General features: G+C 44.1%; 1 protein-coding gene across 1 annotated transcript; it reads right to left on the bottom strand.

Moving 5' to 3' along the window:
* Positions 1-864: 864 nt before the first annotated feature.
* VDAC3 (voltage dependent anion channel 3) lies at positions 865-26,017 on the bottom strand. Its single transcript, XM_089670249.1, has 9 exons — positions 25,932-26,017; positions 14,416-14,486; positions 12,769-12,818; positions 10,481-10,633; positions 10,331-10,383; positions 7,900-8,127; positions 7,633-7,783; positions 6,631-6,688; positions 865-1,638 (listed from the first exon to the last, which is right to left on the bottom strand). Exons 2-9 carry the CDS (start codon positions 14,480-14,482, stop codon positions 1,547-1,549), a joined length of 852 nt encoding a protein of 283 aa, XP_089526375.1. The 5' UTR covers positions 14,483-14,486; positions 25,932-26,017; the 3' UTR covers positions 865-1,546.
* Between the last annotated feature and the right edge of the window lie 498 nt (positions 26,018-26,515).

Genomic DNA, 26,515 nt, shown 5'->3' on the forward strand with positions numbered 1-26,515 from the left:
ACGGATGGAGTTATTGCACAAGTGGCAACCTATTATGGTACCACACTTGAATTCACTGAGCTCCTGAGAGCGACCCATTCTTTCACAAATGTTTGTAGAAGCAGACTGCATGCCTAGGTGCTTGATTTTATACACCTGTGGCCATGGAGGCGATTGGAATCCAATGATTTGGAGGGGTGTCCCAATACTTTTGGCAATATAGTGCATGTCCCAGTGCACTGGCAGTGCGGTTTAAAAATGAGTCGTACAATTTCTGAGCAGTGCCTTCAGGTTCAGGTGCGGATTACAGGCTATTGACTTCTATGGGAACCGTTTCTAAACTGCTTATGTGTGAACAGGATAAAATCCTGAGCTAATCCTATCCTGAACCGCTGATCAATTAGCTGTGAAACCTGAGCTGCTATCCGCACTGCATATGTGTGAATCAGCTCTTAACAATTAGCCGTCCGGCCTATAGCCATTTGGCGGCCGCAAAAATGCTGCAGATTTCCGGGGTATACGCCATTTGGCGTCCTCCGGCACATGTGCAGTTCACGCGGTTGCAGAGCCGCGCAGCGGCGCGATCTGTCACCAGCTGTGTACCTCGGACACGGCCAATGACAGATCTGAGTACCAGCCCCCGTTGACACAGGTACCTATAGAATCCAAATTTCCTATTTAGGACAGTCCTATATAATTAGAAGTGTTGGTAATGACCTGACAAGGCAAATAAACTCCCAAATATCTTGCATAAAAGTTAGTTTTGTGTCTAAACGTTTTACCAGCATGCCATAATCTTTCTATATGGGAATACCAAACCCTGAGTCAAATCAAATACATTATTTAACTTCAATAGAAACGCAAAACAGCAGCAAACAGACTACATTTTCCAGTGTGCAGGTGGCCATCTTTATTACAATATCTCAAATATTAAATTACTTCATGATAACACTCTCGACAATGGGGTGTGCATTATTGGAACAGTAGTAGGATGAGCAGCATTGTCATTGCTATAGACAGGACCCTGGCCAGAATTTCTGCCTTGCCCTGGACAAAGTGCTACAACTTCATTGTAAAAGCAACTATCAGAGGGGCAAGACCCACCTACTGCAATCAGACAACTAGCTCAACACCTATGTAGAATTTCCTGGGAACTATGGAAATGGCTTCTTACGGTAAACTGTAGTGTACATTGCAAATAACAGCCTGATGCTGCTGGAATACAGATCAGAGGAATGGGGTAAATTGTGATCTCCGTAGAGCTACTCAAGAGAACCAGCCTAATTCCCTAAAGGGACATCAGGTGATTTATGGCCATTTCTACATCTCAGACTGTCATAGAGAAGGATGTTGAAGTGACAACCTTGGAGCAGTATTACCCTCTCCTGAAGCTGTGGAAAGGGTAACACTACTCCACAACCTCTGCACGCAGCTTCTGAAGATGAAGGGGCCGTTGGCACTGCTCGTACATCTCATGCTCTGTGCGAGTGAATCACATCTGGTTTGTGGTCGTCTCTTGTGGGAAGAAGGGCTGGGGCTCCAGGATTTTCACATGACAAACACCTCCTTATGCTTCCAGCTCAAAGCCCAAGCCCACCTTGTGACCTCCGGAACTAAAGTTCTTCCCGTTAATCAGAGCAGAGACAGTCAGCTTCACACCTGTAAATAAAAGTATAATTTCTGGTTAAAATGGAAATCTGTGGACTACCCTCAAGTGACAGATAGCAGTCCCTCCCTCACACACCTATTTGTTACCAGAATTGGGTGATGCAGTGTCACTACAATATGGTATCAAAGTGACCATAATGTTTTAAAAGATAATGCATATAGTGAGAATACTATTTTTGATTTTTCATCATTTCTATAATGGAAGAATACATAATACTGTAGTTCACATATTTGTGTTTTCACAATAAAATGCAGCGCACAACAGATCCAGAGTAACTCACAGTCATAACCGCAGGAAATGTAAACCCTGCAAAAAAAACAGCTGACACACAGAATATGATTTTTTTTTTTTCCCCCCAAAGTACCTACAATAAGCTTTCCTCAGAGTCTGCAATAAAAGAGAAACTCTGGATGGCGGGTGTACTTAAAGGAAATCTAAGGTCACAGACTATGCTTTCATTTTTTTTAACATCAGCATTATAGTAATATTACAAATAATAGTTATTGACAATCCAATATACGCTTACTTGAAATCTCCTTCCATGTTGTGAGCGCTGCCTCTCTGCTGGCCATCTCTTGCCACAACTTTCTGGATTCCCTACATGCTTAGCAGTTCTCCTCTTCTGTTTACTTTCCATTTCTATGGTACCTTGCTGCCTGCAAGCTGCAACTCCTGTACCAACTGTACCTCCTGAAACTCCTCCGAAAATTAGAAGGCAGGTTCTGTGACATGTATGACACAGCAGTGTCTACTCACACAGGACATAGTGATTACATGTCACAGAATGCAAGGACGCAAATTAAGTTTGAAACTTTGTGTTGATACACACACGATCATTTAGATTATTAGTAGTAGGTTGAAAATAATTGAAATACAATGTGGAAATGAATATAGGAGTTTACATTTTGACCATAGGCATGCTTTAAAAGCAGGGGTGTCCAAACTTTTCACTTTCCTGGGCCATGCTGGAAGAAGAGGAATGGTCTTGGGCCACACATAAAATACACGAACAATAAGGATAGCTGATGAGCAGGGCACAGTGAACGATCACTGATATAGACAATTACCCTGAGTAATAAAACTTCATTTTTTTGTAATATTTTTTATTATACATGTAAAAGAGGGCAACATAAAACTAGTGCAATATCTGACAAAGTTTTTGGTAAACTAACACATCAATATATAGTTCAATGGATGCAGTAGCAATTCTCAAAGTGCTCATCAGATATTTTGATTTTAATGTTGCCCTTCATGTGCTTCACAAGTCTATTGGTAATCATACATTTTAGGCATACTTCTATCTACGCTTGTTCTTTCTGCTAGGAGCTGGCAGAAAAATCCAGCAAAAAATAAAAATGCTCCTTTTGGCATTCAATTATGCCCATTTACAAGCATATGACATTTAGGAGTGTATGTGCATAAACTCAGAATAAATGCATATCCCAGCAAATAATATAACTGGTGGTGAAATTAGTTTACAAACCTTTATTTGGATTTAGCCACGTATGTGCATAAATTATGCCAGTAAGCTCCTCTCTGTTCCCCCTTGAACACTGCTCTAAAATACAAATCTAAAACTCCACTGTGCATGGACACATTGGCTGAAATGCAGCTACCTTCATAGGCATTAAAAGAAAAAAAAAAAGAAAAAAACTGAAAATGCATCTAAAAGCTGCATTTGTTTCTGTGCATGAGGCCATAATGTGTATTCATCTCTATCACTATGGCTGACATAGTAAGCACAGGCAGCACAAAAGTTCTATTGGTTTATTTGTTCCCAGTTCAAACCAGCACAATGGTGAAACATCCTGCATCATTACGAAGTATATTGCTTCATTAAATTTTAAATACAATTTGCTAACAAGACTAATGTGAAAAGAACTGAAAAGTGATGATCGCAGCTATCAATAAGATCTTGGTTTCTGTAGCAAGGCTGACTTCACAGCAGGAAGCGGTCATCCATGTACAGAGATCCCCAAGTCTAGGGATATCCAGAGCACTCAGAATCCTAGAGGCATATTGCAGGCACCGCTTCCTGCCTGATTTTAAAGAGACCCTGTCACCAGACCATTTACTTCAACAAAAATCTTACCATAAAGTTATATGTACATTTAAAGTGGTAGTAAACCATGGCTTTTTTTTTTTTTTAAACCTGCAAGACAATGGCATAATGTGCTAGTATGCGTCACATACTAGCATATTATTAAGTATTTAACGTAAAACGAAACCCTCCAGTGTCACTGCTGACAAGGCTTCAATCTTCACCCATTCTTCCTTCCAGGATTGCGTGCTCCAGCCTTCTGACTGACCGAGCTGCGATGACATTACGCCTGCACATGCGCGTGTAGGTACAAGTTTAAAAAAAATGACTTTACTACCACTTGATTCTACTTTATGCATGTTAATTACTTGTAAAGCCTCCCTTGTGTAGACATCCAAAAGGTTCAAGACTGCTGCTGGGGTCTACCATTTTGGATGTGATGGCAGCAGACAATGTCAATCTGTCAATCAAGTGACACTCTATAGTATTGTAGTGGTGCAAAGCTGGGCCAACACAGCCAGTAATTAGACACTCCCAGAAGAAGAGAAATCTATGACATGCAAGAAGGGAGGGGAAATGTGCGCTAGGGAACAGACTTATCCCAAAGAAGTCGTTATTTTTACAGAGGCATACTGAAAGTGAATAAAAAACAATAATGGAGAAGAAAACTGCTGAAAAGTAAGCATTTTTTCTGTGCTTTTATCAGACATTTTTCCAATTGTTTACAGAGTCTGTTAAAGGACTTATATCAGCTTTCATTAATTAGTGTGTACTAGGTTTGCATAAAAGTCGCAAAATGAACAAAGCAAAGCTTCGCTGATACCAGCACAACTACGACAATCTTGTTTTAAATGTAAACCACAGCAAATGTTCCTGTATCCTCAATTACAGGGATGTTGAATTTGTATCGCCTGACGCCCGGGACATGTAGTTCTAAGCGCCGGGCAGGTAGTTTTTTTTTTTTTTTCAACCTTCAGCCCTACTGTGGGCAAGCAGCAGGGCTCACCTGTCAGGTGAAAGCATTCGGGCAGCTGCGCTGCCACCCGATTGCTTTCACACAGCCCACTACGGTGTCAGCCTCCGTCCCTTCCCGTGCAAACCTCCGCCCGCCATGTCTGTCGGACTCCTCCTGCCCATTTGCGGGCCTGGGACTGGTTCAGCATGCACCGGTGGCTAGAAAGGAGGAAGGAGAGCAGACACGTCCACTCCCCTCCCATTCTTGTCCTACCCTGGAAGTGACGTTATGATGTCACTTCTGGGTCCCCGGTCACAGAAATAATGTAATGCAGTGTGATGTACACTGTATTACAATCAGGGGAGACATGCATGGTCTTTTAGACCCTGGATGTCTCAATAAAGAGAACCTGTCACCAAAAATCACATAGGGGACTTTTTGGCAAAAACTTCACATGGGCCTGGACATGTGCTTTCTTGAGCAGAGGGACCTTGCAGGCACTGCAGGATTTCAATCCTTGTCGGCATAGTGTGTTACCAATTGTTTTCTTGGTGACTGTGGTCCCAGCTGCCTGGAGATCATTGACAAGATCTTCACGTGTAATTCTGGGATGATTCCTCACTGTTGTCATGATCATTGACACTACACGAGGTGAGATCTTGCATGGTGCACCAGACCTAGGGAGACTGACAGTTGTTTTGCGTTTCTTCCATTTGCGAATGATTGCACCAACTGTTGTCACCTTCTCACCAAGCTGCTTGGCGATAGTTTGGTAGCCCAGTCCAGCCTTGTGTAGGTCTACAATCTAGTCCCTGACATCCTTAGACAGCTCTTTGGTCTTTGCCATGGTGGAGAGTTTGGAATCTGATTGTTTGATTGCTCCTGGGAAAAGGTGTCTTTTATACAGGTAACAAAATGAGATTAGCAGCATTCCTTTAAGAGAATGCTTCTAATCTCAGCTTGTTACCTGTATGAAAGACACCTCTTAGCCAGAAATCCTGCTGAATGATAGGGGTTCAAATACTTATTTCCCTCATGAAGATGCAAACCAGTGCTTAATTTGTTAGACATGCATTTCTTTTGAATTTTTTGTTGCTATTCTGTCTCTCAGTGTTACAATACACCTACCATTCGATTTTTAGACTGATCATTTCTTTGTGAGTGGGCAAACATTCAAAATCAACAGGGGATCAAATACTTATTTCCTTCACTGTATAAGGACTTTAAAAGGGTCGCCTATAGAAAATATATGGTACTGAAGTTTGCTGCCATTTTACGAGTGCATGTAAATTTAAGGTTTGACAAGTTGAATAACTATTTACTCGGTGTAACCTCATCTTTTACATTTTACCAAAAAATAGCATAATTTACTGCTGTTTTGTGCCCTAAAATTAACTTAAGTGTATTTTTTACTGACATTTTGCATTTTCTAGACCGTTGTGGTAATATTGTGCTACCACTATTTTTTTCTCTAGGATCTCTGCTTTCAGAAAATATCATGTTTGCAGATTTTTGTAATCTTCAAGCCCAAAATGAAAAATCTTCAAACACAAAAACGGCTCTGGCAGCGAAAGGGATAAAGGATAAGCCCGACACTCCCCTTTTCTGAGGAGCACCCAATCAGTGCTCATTACACTGCAAGGTCTCTTCCCTCCCTGCTAGTCCCCAGGTGCGGTGCTGGAGACAGGCAGGGAGGGGAGGAGAAACTATACAGCACAATGTTAAAAAAATTTAATGTTTAAGTTGCCATAAAGCCCCACACATTCCTAAAAACACCTCAGATTTAGATACAGATTTTTGTTAAAAAAAATTTTTTATCTGGACAAGTAGATTGGGACCCAGATTTAGTCCTTGGACAAGTAGTTTTTTTCAAAAATTTCCACACCCCTGAATTATATTATTATAGAGCGAGTCAAAACAATTCAAGACATAAGATTACTTCAGAAACACACAAATGAACAAGAAAAGAGGAAAGCCAGCACATACCAGGCCGCAAGCTCTGTGTGTAGCCCACTCCAATCAAACTGGCATTGTTAACTTTGGCCTAGAAAAAAAGAGAAAAAATTATGTTGCCACCAATTATATCCAAAATTTGGAGTAGGTTGGGGGCTGTTTTTTAGGTGCAGATCTATAAAAAAAAAATGGTTGTCCTGTGTGACATTCACCTCTTGTCCCATGAATATATGAAGGCTTTTGTATAGTCCTGTGACACATCTCTGCTTGGTATATTACAAAGCAAACAAAACACAGCCTCAGCTGCAGTACAAGGGTCAAGTAAGGAAATTAACTCTGGAACTGATGACCATTAAAAGGAAAGCAGTGTGCAAAGAACTAGCCATCATTATTGCTTTGGGTCTCCCTGCAGCTGATTTTTCTTCATCACTGATCTACCATGCAATCTTCTGCACTGTGTGGAAGCGGCCACCTTGGTAGAAGCAGGACTTTGCTTCCTGCTGTCAGAGCTCCCCAGCAAGGAGATTAGTGAGCTGCATAGCAGTAATATCCCAAAATCTCACTGCAAATCTTCTAGCAGTCAGACACAGAAGTGCCTTACAACTCATATAGAAATGCGGCTATGAGGCTGTAAATGAATAATTGTCTAGGCATACTTACATACCAGGATGTTTGTAGGGTACTACCTAAGCACTATCCCCAATAGTAGAACAAATCTTCACTTTGTGAGTTAAGTTCCACTTAAAGATGCTGGAAAAGCTGTAACTACCCTGCAATCCAGCAAAAAAAAAATTAACATTTGAATGATGAAGAAACCCCAACAGATGCACTGGAGTTCTAAATCACCACCCTCCCATTTTCCAGCCAAATTACTTTACTACTGATAGCTGCCTAATGTTGCTCTCCAATTCTTAGCAAAGTCCTGGATTTAGGAAATTACAAAGTGGTTTATTCCACAGACATCAATCCTGAAACTGTGCAAGACAGGGATTACAGGAAATATCAGTACCCACATAAAGTAAATAGGATACTTACAGAGAGGGTGGTGTTTGAATCCAGCTGGTACTTGGCTCCAATGCCAAAGCGTGTGTTGTTGCTACCTGCACTCCATGCCAGGCTCACAGAGGTCTCCACATCCTTATTGACCTTCTGATAGATAGATCCTCCAAACTCAGTGCCGTCATTCCTGGGTGACAAAGAACCAGAGGACTGTCATTCAGCACAGACATTACAACAACTGAACTACAAAGGTCAATTCCCATCACAAAGTAGCGTTCACGCGCAGCAGTAAATAACACTCACACGTTTGTATGCAGTTGGAAGTCTCCTGCCATGTAGCCCAGGGCAAAATTATTCTGTGCCAATCTGGATTTGGCAGTGTCGAAGGACATCTGATAGCCAGCCAGCCATCCTTGGTAACCCAGGACTCCCCAGCCAGTGATGGTAGGACCAGCCAGGTCCAGGTCAACATCAACTCCCAGATTTGCATAGTCTCTCTTATAGGAGGTCTTCAACTTAGCACTCTTCTTGCTGAAACACACAAACCAGTTAACTATATTGCACATTGACTTTACTTGTTCACACACATGCGGCCATTTTGTGTGCTGTTACAATAAACAATTCTGTATGTCCCTGGGACAAAAGGCACAAATGTGTATTGATTCAGAATGCTATCTACATGTAAGTAAATGTCCACATCAATCTAGTCTGGTCACTAAATAAAGAGAAAATACTCTTTTTATATTCTTACATCTAAGGAAGTGATTGTAAAGGTTCCATTTTTTTTTTATACAAACATGTCATATTTACCTGCTCTGTGCAATGGTTTTGCATAGAGCAGCCCCGATTCTCCTCTTCTCGGGTCCCCTGCCGACGCTCCAGGCCCCTTTCCCCTGAGTGCCCCAGAACAAGCTGCTTGCTCTGGGGGCACTCATGTGTGCTCGCTCCCGAGCCATGCTATGGGTCTCTATGAGACCCACCCCTTGCTCCCTCCTCACTGGCTGTGATTGAAAGCCAATGGCTCCTGCTGCTGTGTCTCAGCCAAGGAGGTGGCAGAGACCCAGGGGAGCTTCTGCTCTTGTGCACGTCGCTGGATCTGGATTGGGCTCAGGTGAGTATAACAGGGGGGCTGAGGGGAAGCTGCACATTGAAGAATGCATGAAGGTAAAAAAACCTTCAAGTTTTATAGTGATATTAAAGCGGAGTTCCACCCAAAAGTGGAAGCTCCGCTTGTTTGCCTCCTTCCCCCCCCCACCACTGCCATATTTGGGATTGGGAGCGGATACCTAGTTTTGACAGGCACCCACTCCCACTTCCGGCTCAGTTCACCGCGGCGAAGTGAGACGGAAGTTCTGCCCCCCTCCTTCCTCCCGTAGTCTGGGAACTTTCACAGGTCCCAGAAGAGTGCCGGACCAATCAGGATAGACAGCGCAACTCGTGCATGCGCAGTGGGCACCCAGCTGTGCTGTCGCAGCCTGGTGCCCACAGTTGTGATGCCGGCGCAAGAAGGAGAGAAGGGACAGCACGGGTGAGCACGTCGCTGGACCCCGAGACAGGTGAGTGTGTATTTATTAAAAGTCAGCAGCTACAGTTTTGCAGCTGATTATTTTTAATAAACACAAAAATGGCTGGAACTCTGCTTTGGAGTCCACATGTGTTTCAAAATCTGATAAAAATAACATAGCTCACATGTGCTGGCAGGATCTGTGAAGACCTTTAGAATTCTCCCCACCATGCATACTCCTGCATTGTACTACAGCTCTACATGCAGCTATTCAGAGTGCCACACGCACAGCCAGAGTGGAAAAGGGACAACGCAAAAGCCAAAGTCTCTCCTCCTGCTTCACAGCAGTGATTGACAGTGGCTGGCTCTGTGTCCCTCTCACGCTGGCTATGTGTGTAGCGTTCTAAACAGCTGCACATAGAATTGAAGTACAGAGCAGAACCATGCATATTGAAGAGACTACTACAGGATTCCATAGGTCCCAGCAGGGCGGTGGATAAGGGGGCACCACTGGTCCTCCTTTACAAGGCCCAGGCCAGCAGGTGGGTGATAGGCATGGGGGGGGGGGCGCAATTATTGGAACCGATCTCCTGTATGGCCCTCTCTGCAGCAGCTGAAAGCTGGTTTCTTCTTCTCTCCCTCCCACTGGCTTTCAGTTGCTGCAGAGAGCTATATAGAGGATCAGTTCCTGTAATTTCACCCCCCCCCCCATGCACCCATCACCCTCCCTGTGCACCATACATTTCCCCCTGCTGCCCAGGCCAGCCTGTGTGCTCCTGCCCCTGGAGTGCTGCCCACTGGCAGCTGCAAGCACACAATAGGATCCTTCAGGATGGAGAGTAGGGGAAGGGTCCGCTAACTAAGTAACATTTACCAGCCCCTTCCTTTCCTGAATGAGCACAATGAGTGCTCAATACCAATCACCAACTGTATTTATTAAAATTGAAGCATAGTAAACTTTTTTTTTGGGGGGGGGACCCTATCAGGTTGGCTGTATGGGGTCCTGTGGTTTCTAAGAGCAGCCCTGGGTTTCAGTGGCACATAACGGCAATGTAGCAGCTTGACCTTGGGACAACTGTAAAAGGAAGCTTCAAGCAGGACATTTATTTTAAAAAAATACATATAAAAAGCATGTAAATTATGTAGTTGTATCTTATGAAAACATTTACCACTTTAAACTCAATGCCATGGACAACAGAGAACTTTTATTCTTGAAAAAGTGCCACTCACCCAGTATTGGGTACAAACGTAGTGTCCAGTGCAAGCTTCAGACCTTTAGCCAACTGTAAAAAATACAAATTAAGACAAGGAAGACATTAACCCTTTGTACTCCTCATGTAATACTTGCCTCCTCCATTAAACAGAAGTGCTATAGCTCACCTTGTCTTCCAGGGACACTTCAGTCCCCAGGGTGTTGTCTGTGTTCCACTTCTGGGTAAAGGTGATTCCTGCATCTGGTACCTTGTACTTGGTCTCCAAGTTACCGGAAGCCTTCCCTGTGTCAGTGTTTGAAGAGCCACTGCTGGTAAACTCCTAGAAATAAAGTAGGAAGGAAAAGATGTTACTTGTAACTGACCTGCATCCATTTCTGCAGTTTTACTAAAGCAACAATATACAGACCCTTGGAAACACTCCACTATGTCACCTGATACATACTATATTTATCAAGCTGTGTATGAGTAAAAGCAATACAGAGGACATCGGAGAATTGTAAATCTGTTGAGTATGTTACAGAAACCTTTCATCATGCTAGGAAATCTCTCTCTGGTAGGGCAGTCACCTGCACAAGTAGTAACTAGCTGCAAATGTAGAGACGGAGAAATGCACTAAAACTGGAACTCAAAGTAATCTTGGCTGCTTTTCAGGAATTGGTAGAATGATTAAAAAACAAATGTGTGAGTGTCCAGCAGAGCCTAATGTCAGTACTTTTTTTACTCTACAAAGCAAAGAGCTTATACAATAAAGTAGTGCCCTGAGCAATGATATACAAAACCTATCCAACCATAGCAACCAACAGATTTAATCAATTACTTGATTGCAGTAAACTAAAATCTGGATGCTACAAGTTGTTTCCCTTGTACATTTATTACAATCTGAACGCTGTTATTAAAAAAACCTCAAATGCTCTGTAAGGCAAATGCTTCTTAATCATCTTAATATGGCTTCAAATCATTTTGTGAACTAAGGGGTTTAATTCTCAGTCTGAAATCAACCTGCCACCCTTTCCACTGGCAACTTTTGAAATCTGCTTTTATCTATAACCCGATCCAACTGGCAGCGTTAGTACTTACACCTATATATGATGCCAGCTTGTACACCTCACATGTTGTAAGACAGAGACACAATGCAATAGACATCCTCAGTACACAGCTTTGCTACTTCCAGATCCCAAAGGGGCACCAATGGCACTACACACATTACCCAGCACACCAGACCTTTCTCCACCCAATTAAAAGACATACAATTCCAGTAATATAAATAACATAAGAATGCAGCGCTTCAAATATCAAAAGATGCAATGTAAATAAAAGTCCAATTCGCATATGAAGACAGAATACATTCCTCTTCGTTAGGACACCAATATTATCATGATGCTTTAAATTTGATCAAGATGGGAAGAATTCACCATCACCAACACCCAAAGAAATTCAGCCTCTTACTAGACCATATAGACCCCCAATTACGGATGGGTGAAAATATGTGACAGAAATCCCAAAGATCAAAATGTGGACCTGGACGCTAAATAGCTCCAAAAGGATCAAGCTGTCTCCCAGTAATGAGTGGATAAATATCCGCTGAATTGATCCCAAAAATAAACCATGGTTCAAAATGATGAAAATGGCTCCGAACTAATTGCTCCAGAGAGTAGACCTGCAGAAAATGGATTATCCTCATAGAGGACAGTCCCAATTTAAAAAAGCAAAAAAATCCTTAGTGTAGTAATTTATAAAATATTTTTGCCTTAAAACGTAGTATCAAACGTACATCAATGAAAATAATAAAACAGCATGTCACCATAGGAAACAATATGTTTCAAACCAATAAAATGGCTGCCACGTTCCAGTATGTAATGACGTCACTCGCTCTGGCTCCTCCCTACGCATTTCGTTTGGGGGTGTATATGGTCTGGTAAGAGGCTGAATTTCTTTGGGCGTTGGCGATGGTGAACTCTTCCCTTATTCTTGATCAAATTTGAAGCATCATGATAATATTAGTGTCATAACGAAGAGGAATTTATTCTGTCTTCACATACAAATTGGACTTTTATTTACATTGCATCTTTTGATATTTGAAGCGCTGCATCTTTATGTTTTAGTATATGTATTGTTGCCTGCAATATTGTGGTGGCTGCGCATGTTTAATTAGATGCATATTTACCATAGAGCAGAATTGTTAAAATATTTAATTCCAGTAATATGCAGTGGGGGAACTGGTGGGTAAAAGACACCATCTGAAGTGGTAGCATAGGACCATTATTAGGCAGCAGAGAAATTAAGGTGGAAAGCAATATACTAAGCCCCAGTCCCTTACTAAAAGCAAGAGCTTTATTTTGTCTTACCATCTGTAGTTTATCCAGGCCGCATGGAGAGGAGGAAGAGAGTTCATATTACAAATAAAACGTATTGACAGATATACATAAAACAGTATATAAGCAGAGAGCCACTTACAACCCCACTGGAGGACTTTGTCTTCAGCTCCAACTTCACAAGACCGAACCCTACAATACAAAGCCATCACATTTCCAGTTTCAAAACAACAGAAGTTAATTTTTCCTTTGATACAGCCTGCAGCTTCAGGTCTCAGTTTAATTCAATGATTGAGCACATGTAAGTATGCACTTAAAACGGCTGTAAACCTGTAACAGGAGAGAAACTCAGTTTCTCTTCTATATGTCCACACAAAGTCCATGACTACATATTTTGTTCATAGCAATTGTAAACCTACCTGCTGAAGTGACTAGCCTTAAGTGATACATAGAGATGAAGAAAATCCCCCTATATAAGCTGTACCTGTTTATCTGGAGCCTTCAGAGTCCAGAATTTACACAGCATTTCTGAGTGTCAGACAGCAGAGGGCAGGGATCTCATATCACAGACTGCACAACAGAGAGCTGAGTGCAATCTGAGACATGAACAGAGGGAATGAACCCCCCCAAAACATAGTATCACAGGGAAACATGCACAGTTGAGGCTGTCAATCATCTGTATGCTGGGGAAGGACCATCTCCCAGGATGGTCTGGTGTGGGCATAGACCACGTTTCAAACACAAGATCTGTGAGCCAAATCCAGCCCACCAGGCTATTTCATGTGGCCTTTGCACCCCTACTGCAGCTGCGGCATGCCCCTGGACTCCGCCCCACCTTGTCTCAGCAGTCAGCATCAGAGAGGACAGAATTCCTCCTACAGATCCTGCGCCTCTCTAGGTGGCAGGAGCAGCGCCCCTTCATCTCCACTTCCATTGGTCTCAACATTCAGCAGCAGAATCCAGGACTCCTCTGGTCTCCCTCCAGACTTTGCCTGTTCTGCTTCACTGCTCCTCCTCCAGCTTCCTCCTGGCAGAAGAACAAGGTAATGGGGTGCACTGTGATGTAAGGCGGGGGCTCTTGACATTTAGTCTTGCAAATACAACTGGCCCTTTGAGGGAAAATATAATGCTCAAGTGGCCCGTATTTGACACCTCTAGCATAGACTTTCAGAAGTGAATCTTGCAGATAGCAGAGGAATAAAAAAGTCATACTAGGTGCTTTGGACAGACGTACACACTGTAAAGGGTATGCTTTGTTCATTTCTAATTTAAGAGGTTTACAAATACTTTATATACAAAAAGTCCCTATGCACTATTGTGCTACCAACTGCAACCATGATGTAGGGGCCAGGATCAAGACACAGTGGTGATTACTGTCAGTACAGAGTTCAATAAATGCATTAAAATTGGGTGGATATCAGCTAATCCTATAAGTGTCAAAATATATAAATCTATGTCCCTGGTCTCATCATTAGATATCTGGCAGTGTAATCATCCCACATAAATGTGACAGAAGCCAGGCAACACCAATTTGTGTTTTCTCTAATGTTTACATACTAGGAATGGCTATCTCTGGACTGGATCATGCCAGAAACAATTCCCTGTGTATGAATTATGAAAACCCAACAAAAGGAATTAATTTTGTGTCTTTCAGCTGCCAAAATCACTGTACCAGTACTATAATGTAAACAGGGCACAGATACTGTTGGCAATACCCTCTCTACTGATATATCTACCCCTCTATGCAGTGCCAGCTGTCTATGGGCACTTGACACTGAAAAAGACTTACCATAGCCTTTATTAAAAACATCACGGGCTGCCTTGCCCAGGTCTGCGTAGTTTGGTGGTACAGCCATGACTCTGTGAGAAGAAATGACAGTTAAATGACTTCTCTTTACCTGTATTCCCACCATTCTTAAACGGTTCACCATTAAAACATACCAATGCTAAAACAGGACCTTTTGCTTACTGTATCACAGCAAGGTTGCTATCTCCTTCAACTGCCTGAAGGTGCAGCAAAAAGATCTTACCCTCTTTACTCGTACTGGTGACCACTGCCACCAATACCAGGAAATCTAACATTTTGTGTTATCACTAGAACAGGAACTATGAAGAGATTTACGCTCACTTCCCGCTGTGTCTGGATAAAGAAAAAAAAGGAAATCCCCCCAATGGGACACAGATGGCAAATTAATTCAGAAAGAGATTTAACCATTCTTTGTGTCAGACTTTAACCTTTTTAACGTGAAGGAAATGTTATGGTCCCAGGGAACCCCTTTCTAATAGTTTATCTACATTATGGCACATTAGCAGAACAATAAGCTGCAAATCTACGAGTAAGAAATACTTAAGAGTTAGGCCTCATGAACATGGATGCTTAGTAGCTCCTGTGTGCTGAGGCTCAAAGCCCCCCATCGATATCTGGTGCCACCGGAGAGCTGCACACGGCTGCCAATACAAGTGAATGGCTGTATGGGTAAACACCAATGCTTTCTGCAACTGTGCGTACCTGCGCATGTGGCACACCTCCACTAATGTGAAAATGAATGATGCACTTGTATTGGCGGCTGTGACTGCCAAGTGTGGCTCTCCAGCACACAGGAGCAATACATTTTTCCTTTTGGGTTACGCTTTAAATTCTCAACCCTGAAAATAACGATGGTTTAACTGCTATCCACAAGCTAGAGAATGGGATATCAAGACAGCTCATAAATCCCTTCCTTCTAGCATGACTTATCAGGAAAGGCAGTAGCAGCTGATGGATTTCATTCAGTAAGCCCAAAATGTCTGCCTCTCCTCCACAGAGGTGACTTGTCTACAGAGAAGTAGAATGTATCTTCCCCATCTTCTAAAAAATATTTGTCATATGAATAACAGCCTAAGCTGTGCATAAACATGGCAGGTGCTGAAAGCTGCAGTCACATGACCACTTAACTAATGGCATTCAGCAAGTGACAGAAGACAGCTTCCATTGTACAGATATGCCATCCCTCCTCGCCACATGAGATAGTCTGCAATAAGCCTCTTATTTTTTGATGATCTAATCCATTTAAAAGATCAGAGTCCACTCAGCAGGCATACAGTACACTTTCTGCACAAAACTGACCAGAGTAAATATGCCTCATTCACCATCAACATCTCAGAGGAACCTGTCCTGCTCATTGCAGCCAACCAGATTGACACTTTAAAACAAAATGGAAGAATCTGGTTGCTACAAGAAAAGACGTTTATTTTTTTACTAACCTTTTGGTTAATGAGACCCAATAAGTATCTCTAAATGAACATGTCACAATGAATTCTAACCTAACAAAGGACCTCATGGGTCATTTTCTTCTTTTGAAAATGGCATATGTTCTATCTGAATTGGTTGACAAGAAGCAATAATGGTGTACATATACATATACACACACTATATTGCCAAAAGTATTGGGACACCCCTCCAAATCATTGGATTCAGGTGTTCCAATTACCTCCATGGCCACAGGTGTATACAATCAAGCACCTAGACATGCAGACTGCATCAACAAACATTTGTGAAAGAATGGGTCGCTCTCAGGAGCTCAGTGAATTCAAGGGTGGTACCGTGATAGGTTGTCACCTGAGCAATAAGTCCATCCATGAAATGTCCTTGCTACTAAATATTCCACGGTCAACTGTTGGTGGTATAACAAAGTGGAAGCAACAGCAACTCAGCCACGAATTGGTAGGCCACGTAAAATGACAGAGCGGGGTCAGCGAATGCTGAAGTGCGCAGAAGTCACCAACTGTCTGCAGAATCAATAGCTAAAGACCTCCAAACTTCGTTTGGCCTTCATATTAGCACAACAGTGCCTAGAGAGCTTCATGGAATGGGTTTCCATGGCCACGCAACTGCATCCAAGCCTTACATCACCTTGCTGTGCAAAGCATCGGATGCAGTGGTGTAAAGCACTCTGCCACTGGACTCTAGAGAAGTGGAGACGTGTTCTCTGGAGTGACGAATCACGCTTCCCTGTCTGGCAATCCGATGGACGTGTCTGGGTTTGGCAGTTGCCAGAACGGTACTTGCCTGACTGCATTGTTCCAAGTGTAAAGTTTGGCAGAGGGGGGATTATGGTGTGGGGTTGTTTTTCAGGGCTTGGGCTTGGCCCCTTAGTTCCAGTGAAGGGAATGCTTATGGCATCAGAAAACCAAGACATTTTGGACAATTTCATGCTCCCAACTTTGTGGAAACAGTTTGGGGATGGCCCCTTCCTGTTCCAGCATGACTGCGCACCAGGGCACAAAGCAAGGTCCATAAAGACATGGATGAGTTTGTGGTGGAGGAACTTGACTGTCCTACACAGAGTCCTGACCTCAACCCGATATAACACCTTTGGAATGAATTAGAGCGGAGACTGTGAGCCAGGCCTTTTTGTCCGACATCAGTGCCTGACCTCACAAATGTGCTTCTGGAGGAATGGTCAAACATTTCCATAGACACACTCCTAAACCTTGTGGATGGCCTACCTAGAAGAGTTGAAGCTGTTATAGCTGCAAAGGGTGGGCCAACTCAATATTGAACCCTACGGACTAAGACTGGGATACCATTAAAGTTCATGTGCATGTAAAGGCAGGCGTCCCAATACTTTTGGCAATATAGTGTATATAAATATGTGCTTTGTGATGCTATTCATGCCCAATTTCCTGCAAAGCTCCACCATGATTGCCATACTGGGGATCCCGTTTCAGCACATATGAACTGCAATATTTTAGAACTGTGTTGCGGTGCCATTTAACTAATCCCTTCCAACGAAAGATCCCCACAACAAAATAACCCCCCAGCAACAATAGACCCATGCCAACAATAGATCCCCGGCAATACAAGACCCCAGCAGCAACAAAAGTCCCCACCAGCATCAATAGACCCCCAGCAGCCAGCATCAATAAACCATCCAGCACCCCTTGCAATTACATACATTTGGAACTGAAAGTGTTGGGAACTGCATTCCTGCTGAAAAACAGCCCTGGTTATAAACCCAAACAGTACATTGCTATGTCTATGCATTTATTCCACTATAAGTAAGAAAAACGGCTTAAAAAGGAGCTCTTCTGAAGATGTACTCTGCCCAAGACTGTTGGACTGCCAGTCCAGTTCATTTTAGTAGTAGGATTACTCCATTGCTCTGCCAGGGTTCAGCATAGCACTTTCCCTCCCCACCTAATAGCCTAAGGCATGCCAACCAGTCTAAGCTGCATGCATAACATAACTGTATGTGTAATAGGTTAAAAGTCTTTAAAACAATGTGGAATGAAGGAAAACCTGCAGTCATATACCTGTTATATAGTGTTGTCCATAGAGCCAAATGACAAAACCAGTGAAATGCTAACCCCTCCCCCACCTCTGGAGATTCTGCAGAACTTCCATTATCAAGGAGTGATGCTGCTCCTGACCAGAGAGAATGACAATGTGAAATCAAGTACTACAGTAACCCTGCCAGATTTTTAGCCAGCAACACAATTACAAGTACGACGTAAGTCTAAGTGATCCGACTTGGCAATACGTCAGGCCTGATGGTCCTTATTTATAAAAGTATCAAAGTCAAAAATATTGGGGTTTTTTTCTCACAATTGTCGGTCTTTTTTTATAGCACAAAAAAAAAAAAAAAAAAAAAAAAAAAGGATCAAATACCACCAAAAGAAATCTAAATTTGTGGGGGAAAAAAAAGGACGTAAATTTCATTTGGGTACAACGTTGCATGACAGAGCAATTGTCAGTTAAAGTAACGTAGCGCCATAATGCAAAAAAAGGCCTGGTCAGGAAGGGGGGGGGGGGTAAATCCTCAGGAGGGCAAGTGGTTAAAAAAGGCAGTTATTTTCAATTGAGGTCAATGAGAGGTGAAAACAAGTCACCTGGGTGAAAATCAAGATCCTTTATACTTGTGTTCATGTTTTATGAACTGAGCCTATGGTCTCCAAAGTGTGCAAAACAGCATCACATAACAGAGCCCTATAGGGAAGAACAATGTAAACAACTGCAGGGCCCATGTTTGATCTGGTTATGGCTACTTAGTAGCTAGATGACAGCGTGTTATCAGCATGAATTTAAAGGCAGTGTTTCTCAACTCCAGTCCTTATGGACCCCCAACAGGTCATGTTTTCAGGATTTCCATTATTTTGCACAGGTGATTTGATCAGTTTCACTGCCTTAGTAATTACCACAGCTGTTTCATCTGAGGGAAATCCTGAAAACATGACCTGTTGGGGGTCCATGAGGACTGGAGTTGAGAAACACTGATTTAAGGAAACAACAATCAGACCTCGCAAGTCATCTCAGATCTCACTGATTGCTATTATTATTATTATACAGTATTTATAAAGCGCCAATAGTTCGCTCAGCGCTGTACATTACAAAGGGGGACAGAACAAGAACAATACAATACAATGCAAAACATGAGGGGATTGAGGGCCCTGCTCTTTCGAGCTTACAATCTAGGAGGGGGGGGATGGTGGCACAGGAGGAGATAGCTGTGGGGGATGGAGTGGTAGGAAGAGTGGAGGAGGTCGGCAAGTTAGCAGGGGGTGGGGTAGGCTTCCCTGAAGAGATGGGTTTTCAGGGTGCGCCTAAAGGGAGGAGAGTAGGTGATAATCTGATGGGTTGGGGCAGGGAGTTCCAGAGGATGGGTGATACCCTGGAGAAGTCCTGGAGGCAGGCATGGGAGGAGACCAGGGAACTAGAGAGAAGGAGGTCTTGTGAGGAGCTGAGTGTGCGTGCTGGGCGGTACTTGGATATTAGGTCAGTGATGTAGTTCGGGGCAGTATGGTGGACAGCTTTGTACGTCAGTGTTAGGATTTTGAATTTGATCCGTTGCGCAATCGGAAGCCAGTGGAGGGATTGGCAGAGGGGGGTGGCGGAGATGGAGCGGTTGGAAAGGTGAATGAGTCTGGCAGCCATATTTAGGATCGACTGAAGCGGGGATAGCCAGCGGCGAGGCACGCCAATGAGTTGCAGTAGTCGAGTCGTGATATGATGAGGGAGTGGATGAGCTGTTTAGTGGTTTCTGGGGTTAGGAACGTGCGGATTTTGGCAATGTTGCGGAGGTGGAGTCTGCACGAGTTTGTTAAAGATTGGACTTGGGGCTGGAAGGATAGGTTGGAGTCCAGAATGACACCAAGTACTCTGGCCTGCAGGGCGGGTTTGATGGTGCCGTTGTTGGATGTGATGGAGAAGTCAATGGGGGGTGGTGTCCGGGCTGGGGGGAAGACAAGAAACTCGGTTTTGCAGAGGTTCAGTTTAAGGAAGTGGAGCGACATCCAGTCTGATATGTCGCTCAGTAGGTGTGTGATTCGGGCGGAGACCGAGGGGGTGAGGTGGGGGGTTGAGAGATAGATTTGTGTGTCGTCGGCATAGAGGTTGTAGTTGGAGCCGTGAGAGTGTATGAGTTGGCCGAGGGAGGAGGTGTAGATGGAGAAGAGAAGGGGCCCGAGGACTGCTATAAAAAAAGTCCCCCTCATCCAAACTACACTAAACTGTGTACACGATCAGAAAATTGTACGAAAAATGCTGCTTTCAAAGTAATCGTACGACAATCTGATCGTTCGCACACAGCAATCATCTGAAATTACTTGAAGGGACAAGCATGAAAATATTTCTGGTACGATACCAGATACGATATTCGTTTAACCAGTACAGTTTTCATCTGGAAATGCAATACAAATACATTACATCACTTCCGAATTTTTATTCTGTCGTACGGGAATTTTTGTAACTTTAGAAACCTCTTCACTTTTGATAAGAGACTGACATTGAGGAAAAAAAATGGACGATCATTTGTCCGATATTCTAAACGTATATATGGGGCTTAAAGGACACCATAGATTATGCAACTTTCTTTCCTTCCACCATGCAAGGAATGAAATAAATTCACTTGATTCCCCCATCAAGACAGTCAGTGTTGATGGAGGAAATCCCTCCAGCAGTGTTATTGGGTTCTGCTGGCAGGGAGCTTTCCCAGCTGGCAGAACACAATGATCACTGCTAGCGGTTATAGCCACTGGCAGTGATCACATGTAAGAAATCCAACAGGCTGGTTGTACCCATGTCGATCAATGAATTGAATTTGGTACAACCAGCCTGCCCTTTGATGGATTGAATCTTGGCTGGTCCCTACTGAACCGGACGCAATTCAACCCATCTATGGCTGGTTTAAGTAAAGGTAAATCCAAAGGTAAGTATAAATCTTTCTTCAATAAGCATGCAGATTTACAACTTGAAATAGAAGGGAAGATTAAACTATTAACCAATTTATAACTCTAACCTTCCCATTGCTCTTTTTCTCTGTAGTCACAGGCTTCTCTGTGTATTGTGGAAATCAACAATGGGGCTGAATTACACAGAGCCGTGTCATAACCCACCAGAATCCAATGCTCCGTCTAGGCATTGTCGGCAGGGGACGGAGTTCCCTCCCACAAGCTACATAGAGAGAAGCAAGAGCTTTGTGGTCACGTGACCGAATAGAAAAAGTGTAATAAGAAAGAACTTATATTACAATTTATTGGAAAATGCACGCAGGGCGATGGTAAGCAATGGAATACCAAAATTTAAGTTGGTTTAGAGTTTAGCCTTTCCTTCTACTTTGACCTCTTGCTGCCCACGCAACACATATGTGCCAAGAAGGTTTGACTTTAGCGTCCATGCACCACACGTGTCCATGGGAGGCAGAGCTTTCTGTGATGAAAGTACACTCACTGCACTGCCCAGCACAGTGATTCAGCTGTCAAAGGCATCTCTTGATCCATACTAATGATTGAGGGTTGGCATGACCAGCTTCCAATCATGTGACAGCTAATCACAGTGGTCATGTGATCAGCCAATCCCTAAAGGCCCTATTAGAGGGATGCTGGGGCTAGGCAGGAAGAGGTTACGACTACAGATTCAGATTCTAACATAAGCCCAATTGTTATGGTTATTGCTTTCTAAAACAGACACTGTCGCTGCAAAATAAAAAAAAGGTGCAGAAGAAAAAATACTCACCTGTCTGGCGGGTGGTGCCTCCAGTCTTAGTTGTCTTTAAGATCCACAGAATATTTAGCATAACACTTATGGCGTTTAGGATGCCTGGTCCCCGCAATGAGCACTGTGGCTCCACCCACCAGGTCACTACTGTGTCCTGTAGTAACATTCAGGTTGGAGGGTAGAACTACAACACTTAGGAATCTGAAACTCTCTAAATGCTATGCTAAGAATTCCTCAGCCTCCATAGCTCTTCAGAGAAATCAAAGATCTGAGGCACTGCCCACTGGACACGCAAGCATTATTATTTTTGTGCTTTTGCAGGCAGCTCTTTCCCCTTCTTTTTTCAGAAAGAGTTTTGCATTAAATCTCAAATTCCAGGAAATGTGAAAATGACTCCTTGCAGTGGGGCTGTGCCCACATTGCAAGGGTTGCTTGTTCCTTTAGGCCAGAGACCTGAGAGGGAGCAGTATGTAGGACCTTTAGAAGTCTTGTTAACGAAGATTTCCATCTTTTCCCTAACTCTCCAAAGGTCCTCACGTCATGGAGACCAATGCAGGGTCCACATCCATGTACTAGACGAGGTGAAACTGAGGGACAGTCCACCACCGAAGTGTGGGGGAGAGCCATTTTCCAGGGGAAGCAGAGGATTAGCTAAGTAAAAGAGCTTCTCAGCTCCCCTAGTCTAAATGAACTATTAACTCTTGCAGTACAGGCACACCCCCAGTGCGAGGGATAATTTTCAAGTTTTCCAGGCTTTAAAGAGTATTCCCCCCACAAGGCAACTGTGCACAGAAATCCAGACCTGCCATGGCTCACCTACAGCAATGACCATAACCATAGCTACATTTCCCACAATTTCCAATCACTATACCTGCAATGCATTATTAAGCATGTCACACATCCAGGTGAGGATGACCTAAACCATACGTATGTGATCAGTGCCCCCCCCCCATGTACTAGTACAGCCTTAAGGTTTCTTCAGGGGTGCCTTGGCAAAATGTCTAAAAATTGCCCCAAACTTGTATACAAGCCAGCGGGTGGAACAAGTCTGCCTTTTAGTTACACAAAGCCACAGGTTTTCATTGTGCACCATTACAACCTTCTAGCCGCTGGCATCCAGACAACCAATGACATCATCAGTTGATAGGGAGGATGTCAGCTGCCTGTACAGCATCCTTGTCTGACCCTCTCCTGCCCCTCTCTGTCAGTGCTGGGGTCACATTAGCACAGTGATGGAGAAATACTGAGGGAGAAGAGAAACATTGGAATACTAGTCAGTACCAGTGTGCAGAAGTGTATTTGCTTTGGCAGAATAAATCACCTCTAATGTTGGGAGTCCTACTTGTGTGGATGCTGCTGCATTATATAAAACTAGAGTAGTTTTTCACATTTTAGAAAGGGTTGCATCAAGACTATCCATAATTTTAAAGAGTGCCTTGACTGAAAAAAGGTTGAGAAACACTGTACTAGTATACCTGTATGTACATCTATGTACTATATGCTGAGATCCCATACAGTACACCCCTCCCTCCTCAGCTCCAGACATATAACATTCCTATAGTAAAAAGGATAACTCACACTGACTTCCATCAGCCCTATATACTAGGGCTCATTCACACTTTCAGTGCTCTTTGAGGAGCGATCAATGTTCAGATTGCTCTTCAAAGACCATTTGAAAGGCGATTAGGAAACACTGTATCGCCTCTTCACCGCCTGCTTTAACCACTTGATCACTGCAGTGCACATGGATGCAGGCTGCTTGTAGAGCAGCTTGAATGGGTCGCAGTCAAGCAATTAGAAGTATAATGCGTGTCATGGCCACAAAGCAAAGCATTGCGACTGCAGCATGTGGACACCCCAGGTTACTACCTCTGCAGCTAAAAGGGATAGTGGTTGGGGATCAGTAAAAACACGGCACAACCACAGGGTTTCACCACCTCCCAACCTTACATGAGAACCAGCCCAGCACGGTCCACCTTTTGTAGCCATGTAATAAATGCACCTGCATTAATTAGAAAAAAAAATCAATGCATCATACCGGTAGGTGCAAAGCTCAGGTTCCTGCAGACTCTTTTCCCAGCCCCAGGCCTGTATGGTGGTTCAGACCGTCTACTATGGGGCTGGAGGAGACAAACAATGGACAAAGGGCTAGTTCACACTAGATGCAGTCCAGTGCACTTTTTTCTGCATCAAAAATGCATGCACAGTGTTTTCCATGTATTCCAATGGCCTTGGTTCACACCAGTGCAGTCAGTTCCAGTCAGTTTCCGATGCAGAAAAAAGTAGAACATGCTGCATTGTTTCCGCACAGAACCATACGGGAATATGGCAAATTGCATCAAAACTGCACCGGAGCTGCGTGTGGCATGAACTGTAAGCAAAAATGTATTCGGAATGCATCTGGAGTTTTTGTAGTGTGAACCGGCCCTAGTTTTTAGGTGTGCTGTTGAACTCTATTACAACACGCATTTTATGAAAGACCATCAAAGATGCAGCATGCAGGACTTGTATTCATGAAAATGCATCTTCTAATAGTTTCCTGCCAGCAAACCTAAAAAAAAGTGTGTACACTGCACAGATGTGAAAAGGGCCTAAGGGCATGTTCACAGTAGCAGGGTGGTAAAATCCCATGGATGAGCCATATTTTCACCACCCCTCAACCACGCCCCCTTCAGAAGCAGAGGCTACGGCTGGGGGTGCACACATGCCCTGGTAGGAATTATACCCCTTGACGCTTTCGGTGAGTGTAGCACCGGCTGAGCTCAAGGCATCCAAGTGAATGGAGACACTCTGCAGCCACATGCAATGCTAGTGCGGGGTTCTAGAAGTAAAGCAGGTGGTAAGGAGCTGACACAACACTGCCTGTCAAACGCTCTTTGAAGAGTGATGTGAACATGGATCGCTCTTCAGAGACCAAAGCAAGTGTGAACAAGCCTAAGGGCCTCATTTACACCTGCTTTGCTTTTTGAAGTGCAATCCGCATTCAGATCGCTCTTCATAGAGCAATAGACAAGTGTTGAGAAGGCGCTGTATCGCCTTGTCAATGCCTGATTAACCCCCTAAATCCTGGGCAGCCCCACCCAAATGGTTGCAGCTCAGCCTCATTCACAGTACAGCACGCCAATCGTGATATCCTAGATTGTAAGCTCCCAGGATCAGGCCCTCCTATCCCTCTTGTATTGAGCTGTATTGTCTCCCTTTATAGAGGGTAACATTCCTGCAATGCTTGTGAAGCAAAGCATAGCGGCTGTGGCAAGTGTACATCTCTGGTCACTGCTGCAGCACCAGCCAAAGGAGAGTGGTTGAAGGACGGTAAAAATGCAACCCAACCGTGGGCCTCTACCACCCCCCTCCCCCCAACACAAGTGTAAATGAGCCTGAAAAGAACACTGACATCACTTGTGAAGAGGTAATCTGTGAGCCCCTCTGCCACTGTGGTGGATGAGACTTGTAGTCTTCCCATTCACAGATCAATGTAAATGCATGATGTGGGCAGCAGGTAGCGCCACGCTAGATGCAAACACCACGTCTTTGTGGGGAGAAGCATCCTACGATTCAGGTAAGGGGGGGGGGGGGGGGAGAGGTTGGGGAATATGACCACATTAACTACACCCCTAGACTGCATTCATTCCAGAGGGATGCATTGCTACTATCCCCCTTTGGGCTGCATAGGGTAGCCCAGTCATTTGCAAGGGCTTCCATACGTACAACAAACGTGGCTCATGTACCTTTCTTGGCACTGAGCAAAGCACATTTTGCACTCCACCACAACAAAACGCAGGATTACTGCCCAAGTTTGGGGCGCCATATAAAAATCATTGCGCCACAAGCATGTTGTGCATTCCTGAACGGTTCAGGTGTGAATATGCTCTATATATTGGGGTGATGTAAAACATGGTGAGAAAGGTGGAGTATTCCTGTAAATCAGCACACCAGCAGCCTGGTGACATCCCAGATGACCCCTCCCATATCCCAGATGTGTAAACAACCCTCCCCCAATCCCTGGACACAGGGCATCCCTCCACGACAGCCCACCCATAGCCGAGGGGCCCCTCTACTACATACTGGCTCCTCCCAGGTCTATGGATCTTTCCATTCCTGGTCTCATTCTTACCATACCTCCCCCCATGTACTCCTGTATTGTCCACCATATGTGAGACCTCCATCAGTCTGGGCAGCTGTGAGTGGACCAAAAGTCCCAGCATGGCCCAAAATGCAGGTCATGGTGCCCCCTCCACAGGCTGCCTAGAGCTGAGCGCCCATCGCCTGACCAACCTTGTCCCCTCTCACAGTCTCGCAGTCTACCCCGAAGTCACCCCAGCCCCGGTCACCTGTCCCCAGCTGAAGGTCTCTGCGTCGCTCAGCGCCAGACGCATGCGCGAATCCCCCAATACTACTGTAGGACCACATGACACGCCCAGCCACACCCCCCAGCGCTAGAGGGAAGCCGTACATGCCTCCCATTGGCTGCCAGAGAGTCGGAGGACCTCACGTCCCACCGCAAGATCAGTTATCACCATAGAGTCCCGCGTTCCTCGCAGAGGGACTCCATCCTAGCTATGCTGTCATCTCTATGATACTTACACTTTGCTCCAAGGGGGTGGCTGCAGACTGGAGCTGTATTTTAGGCAGGAACATGTGACCTCCACTCCACCATTTTTTAATGAACCTTAATGTAGCAAAGAACCAATAGCTGCAGACTGGAGCTCCATTCGACAAGAAACATGTGACCTCCACTCCACCTTTTTTTTTTTTTTTTAAATGAACTCCGCGACGCTGCGTCCCTAGCAACCAATGAGTGCCATCCAGAACTCTTCAGCGCTTCTGCTCAGTCAGGTCCCATCACTGCTGGGGTCATGAGGTATCCGGCGCTATGGAGTGTCAGTCCGATCCACCATGACGATTCGGACTGGGC

This window comes from Staurois parvus, unplaced genomic scaffold (assembly GCF_062004578.1).
Source record: "Staurois parvus isolate SC_StPar_1 unplaced genomic scaffold, SC_StPar_1.0 ptg000088l, whole genome shotgun sequence".
Taxonomy (NCBI): Eukaryota; Metazoa; Chordata; class Amphibia; order Anura; family Ranidae; genus Staurois; species Staurois parvus.

What these genes read in the sequence shown, in the direction of transcription:
- VDAC3 (XM_089670249.1), bottom strand. Translation starts at nt 14,482, where the DNA reads ATGGCTGTACCACCAAACTACGCAGACCTGGGCAAGGCAGCCCGTGAT. An exon ending in TGTTTTTAATAAAGGCTATG is followed by an intron (nt 12,819 to 14,415) that starts GTAAGTCTTTTT and finishes TTTGTATTGTAG; the next exon opens with GGTTCGGTCTTGTGAAGTTG. An exon ending in CAAAGTCCTCCAGTGGGGTT is followed by an intron (nt 10,634 to 12,768) that starts GTAAGTGGCTCT and finishes CTTTATTTCTAG; the next exon opens with GAGTTTACCAGCAGTGGCTC.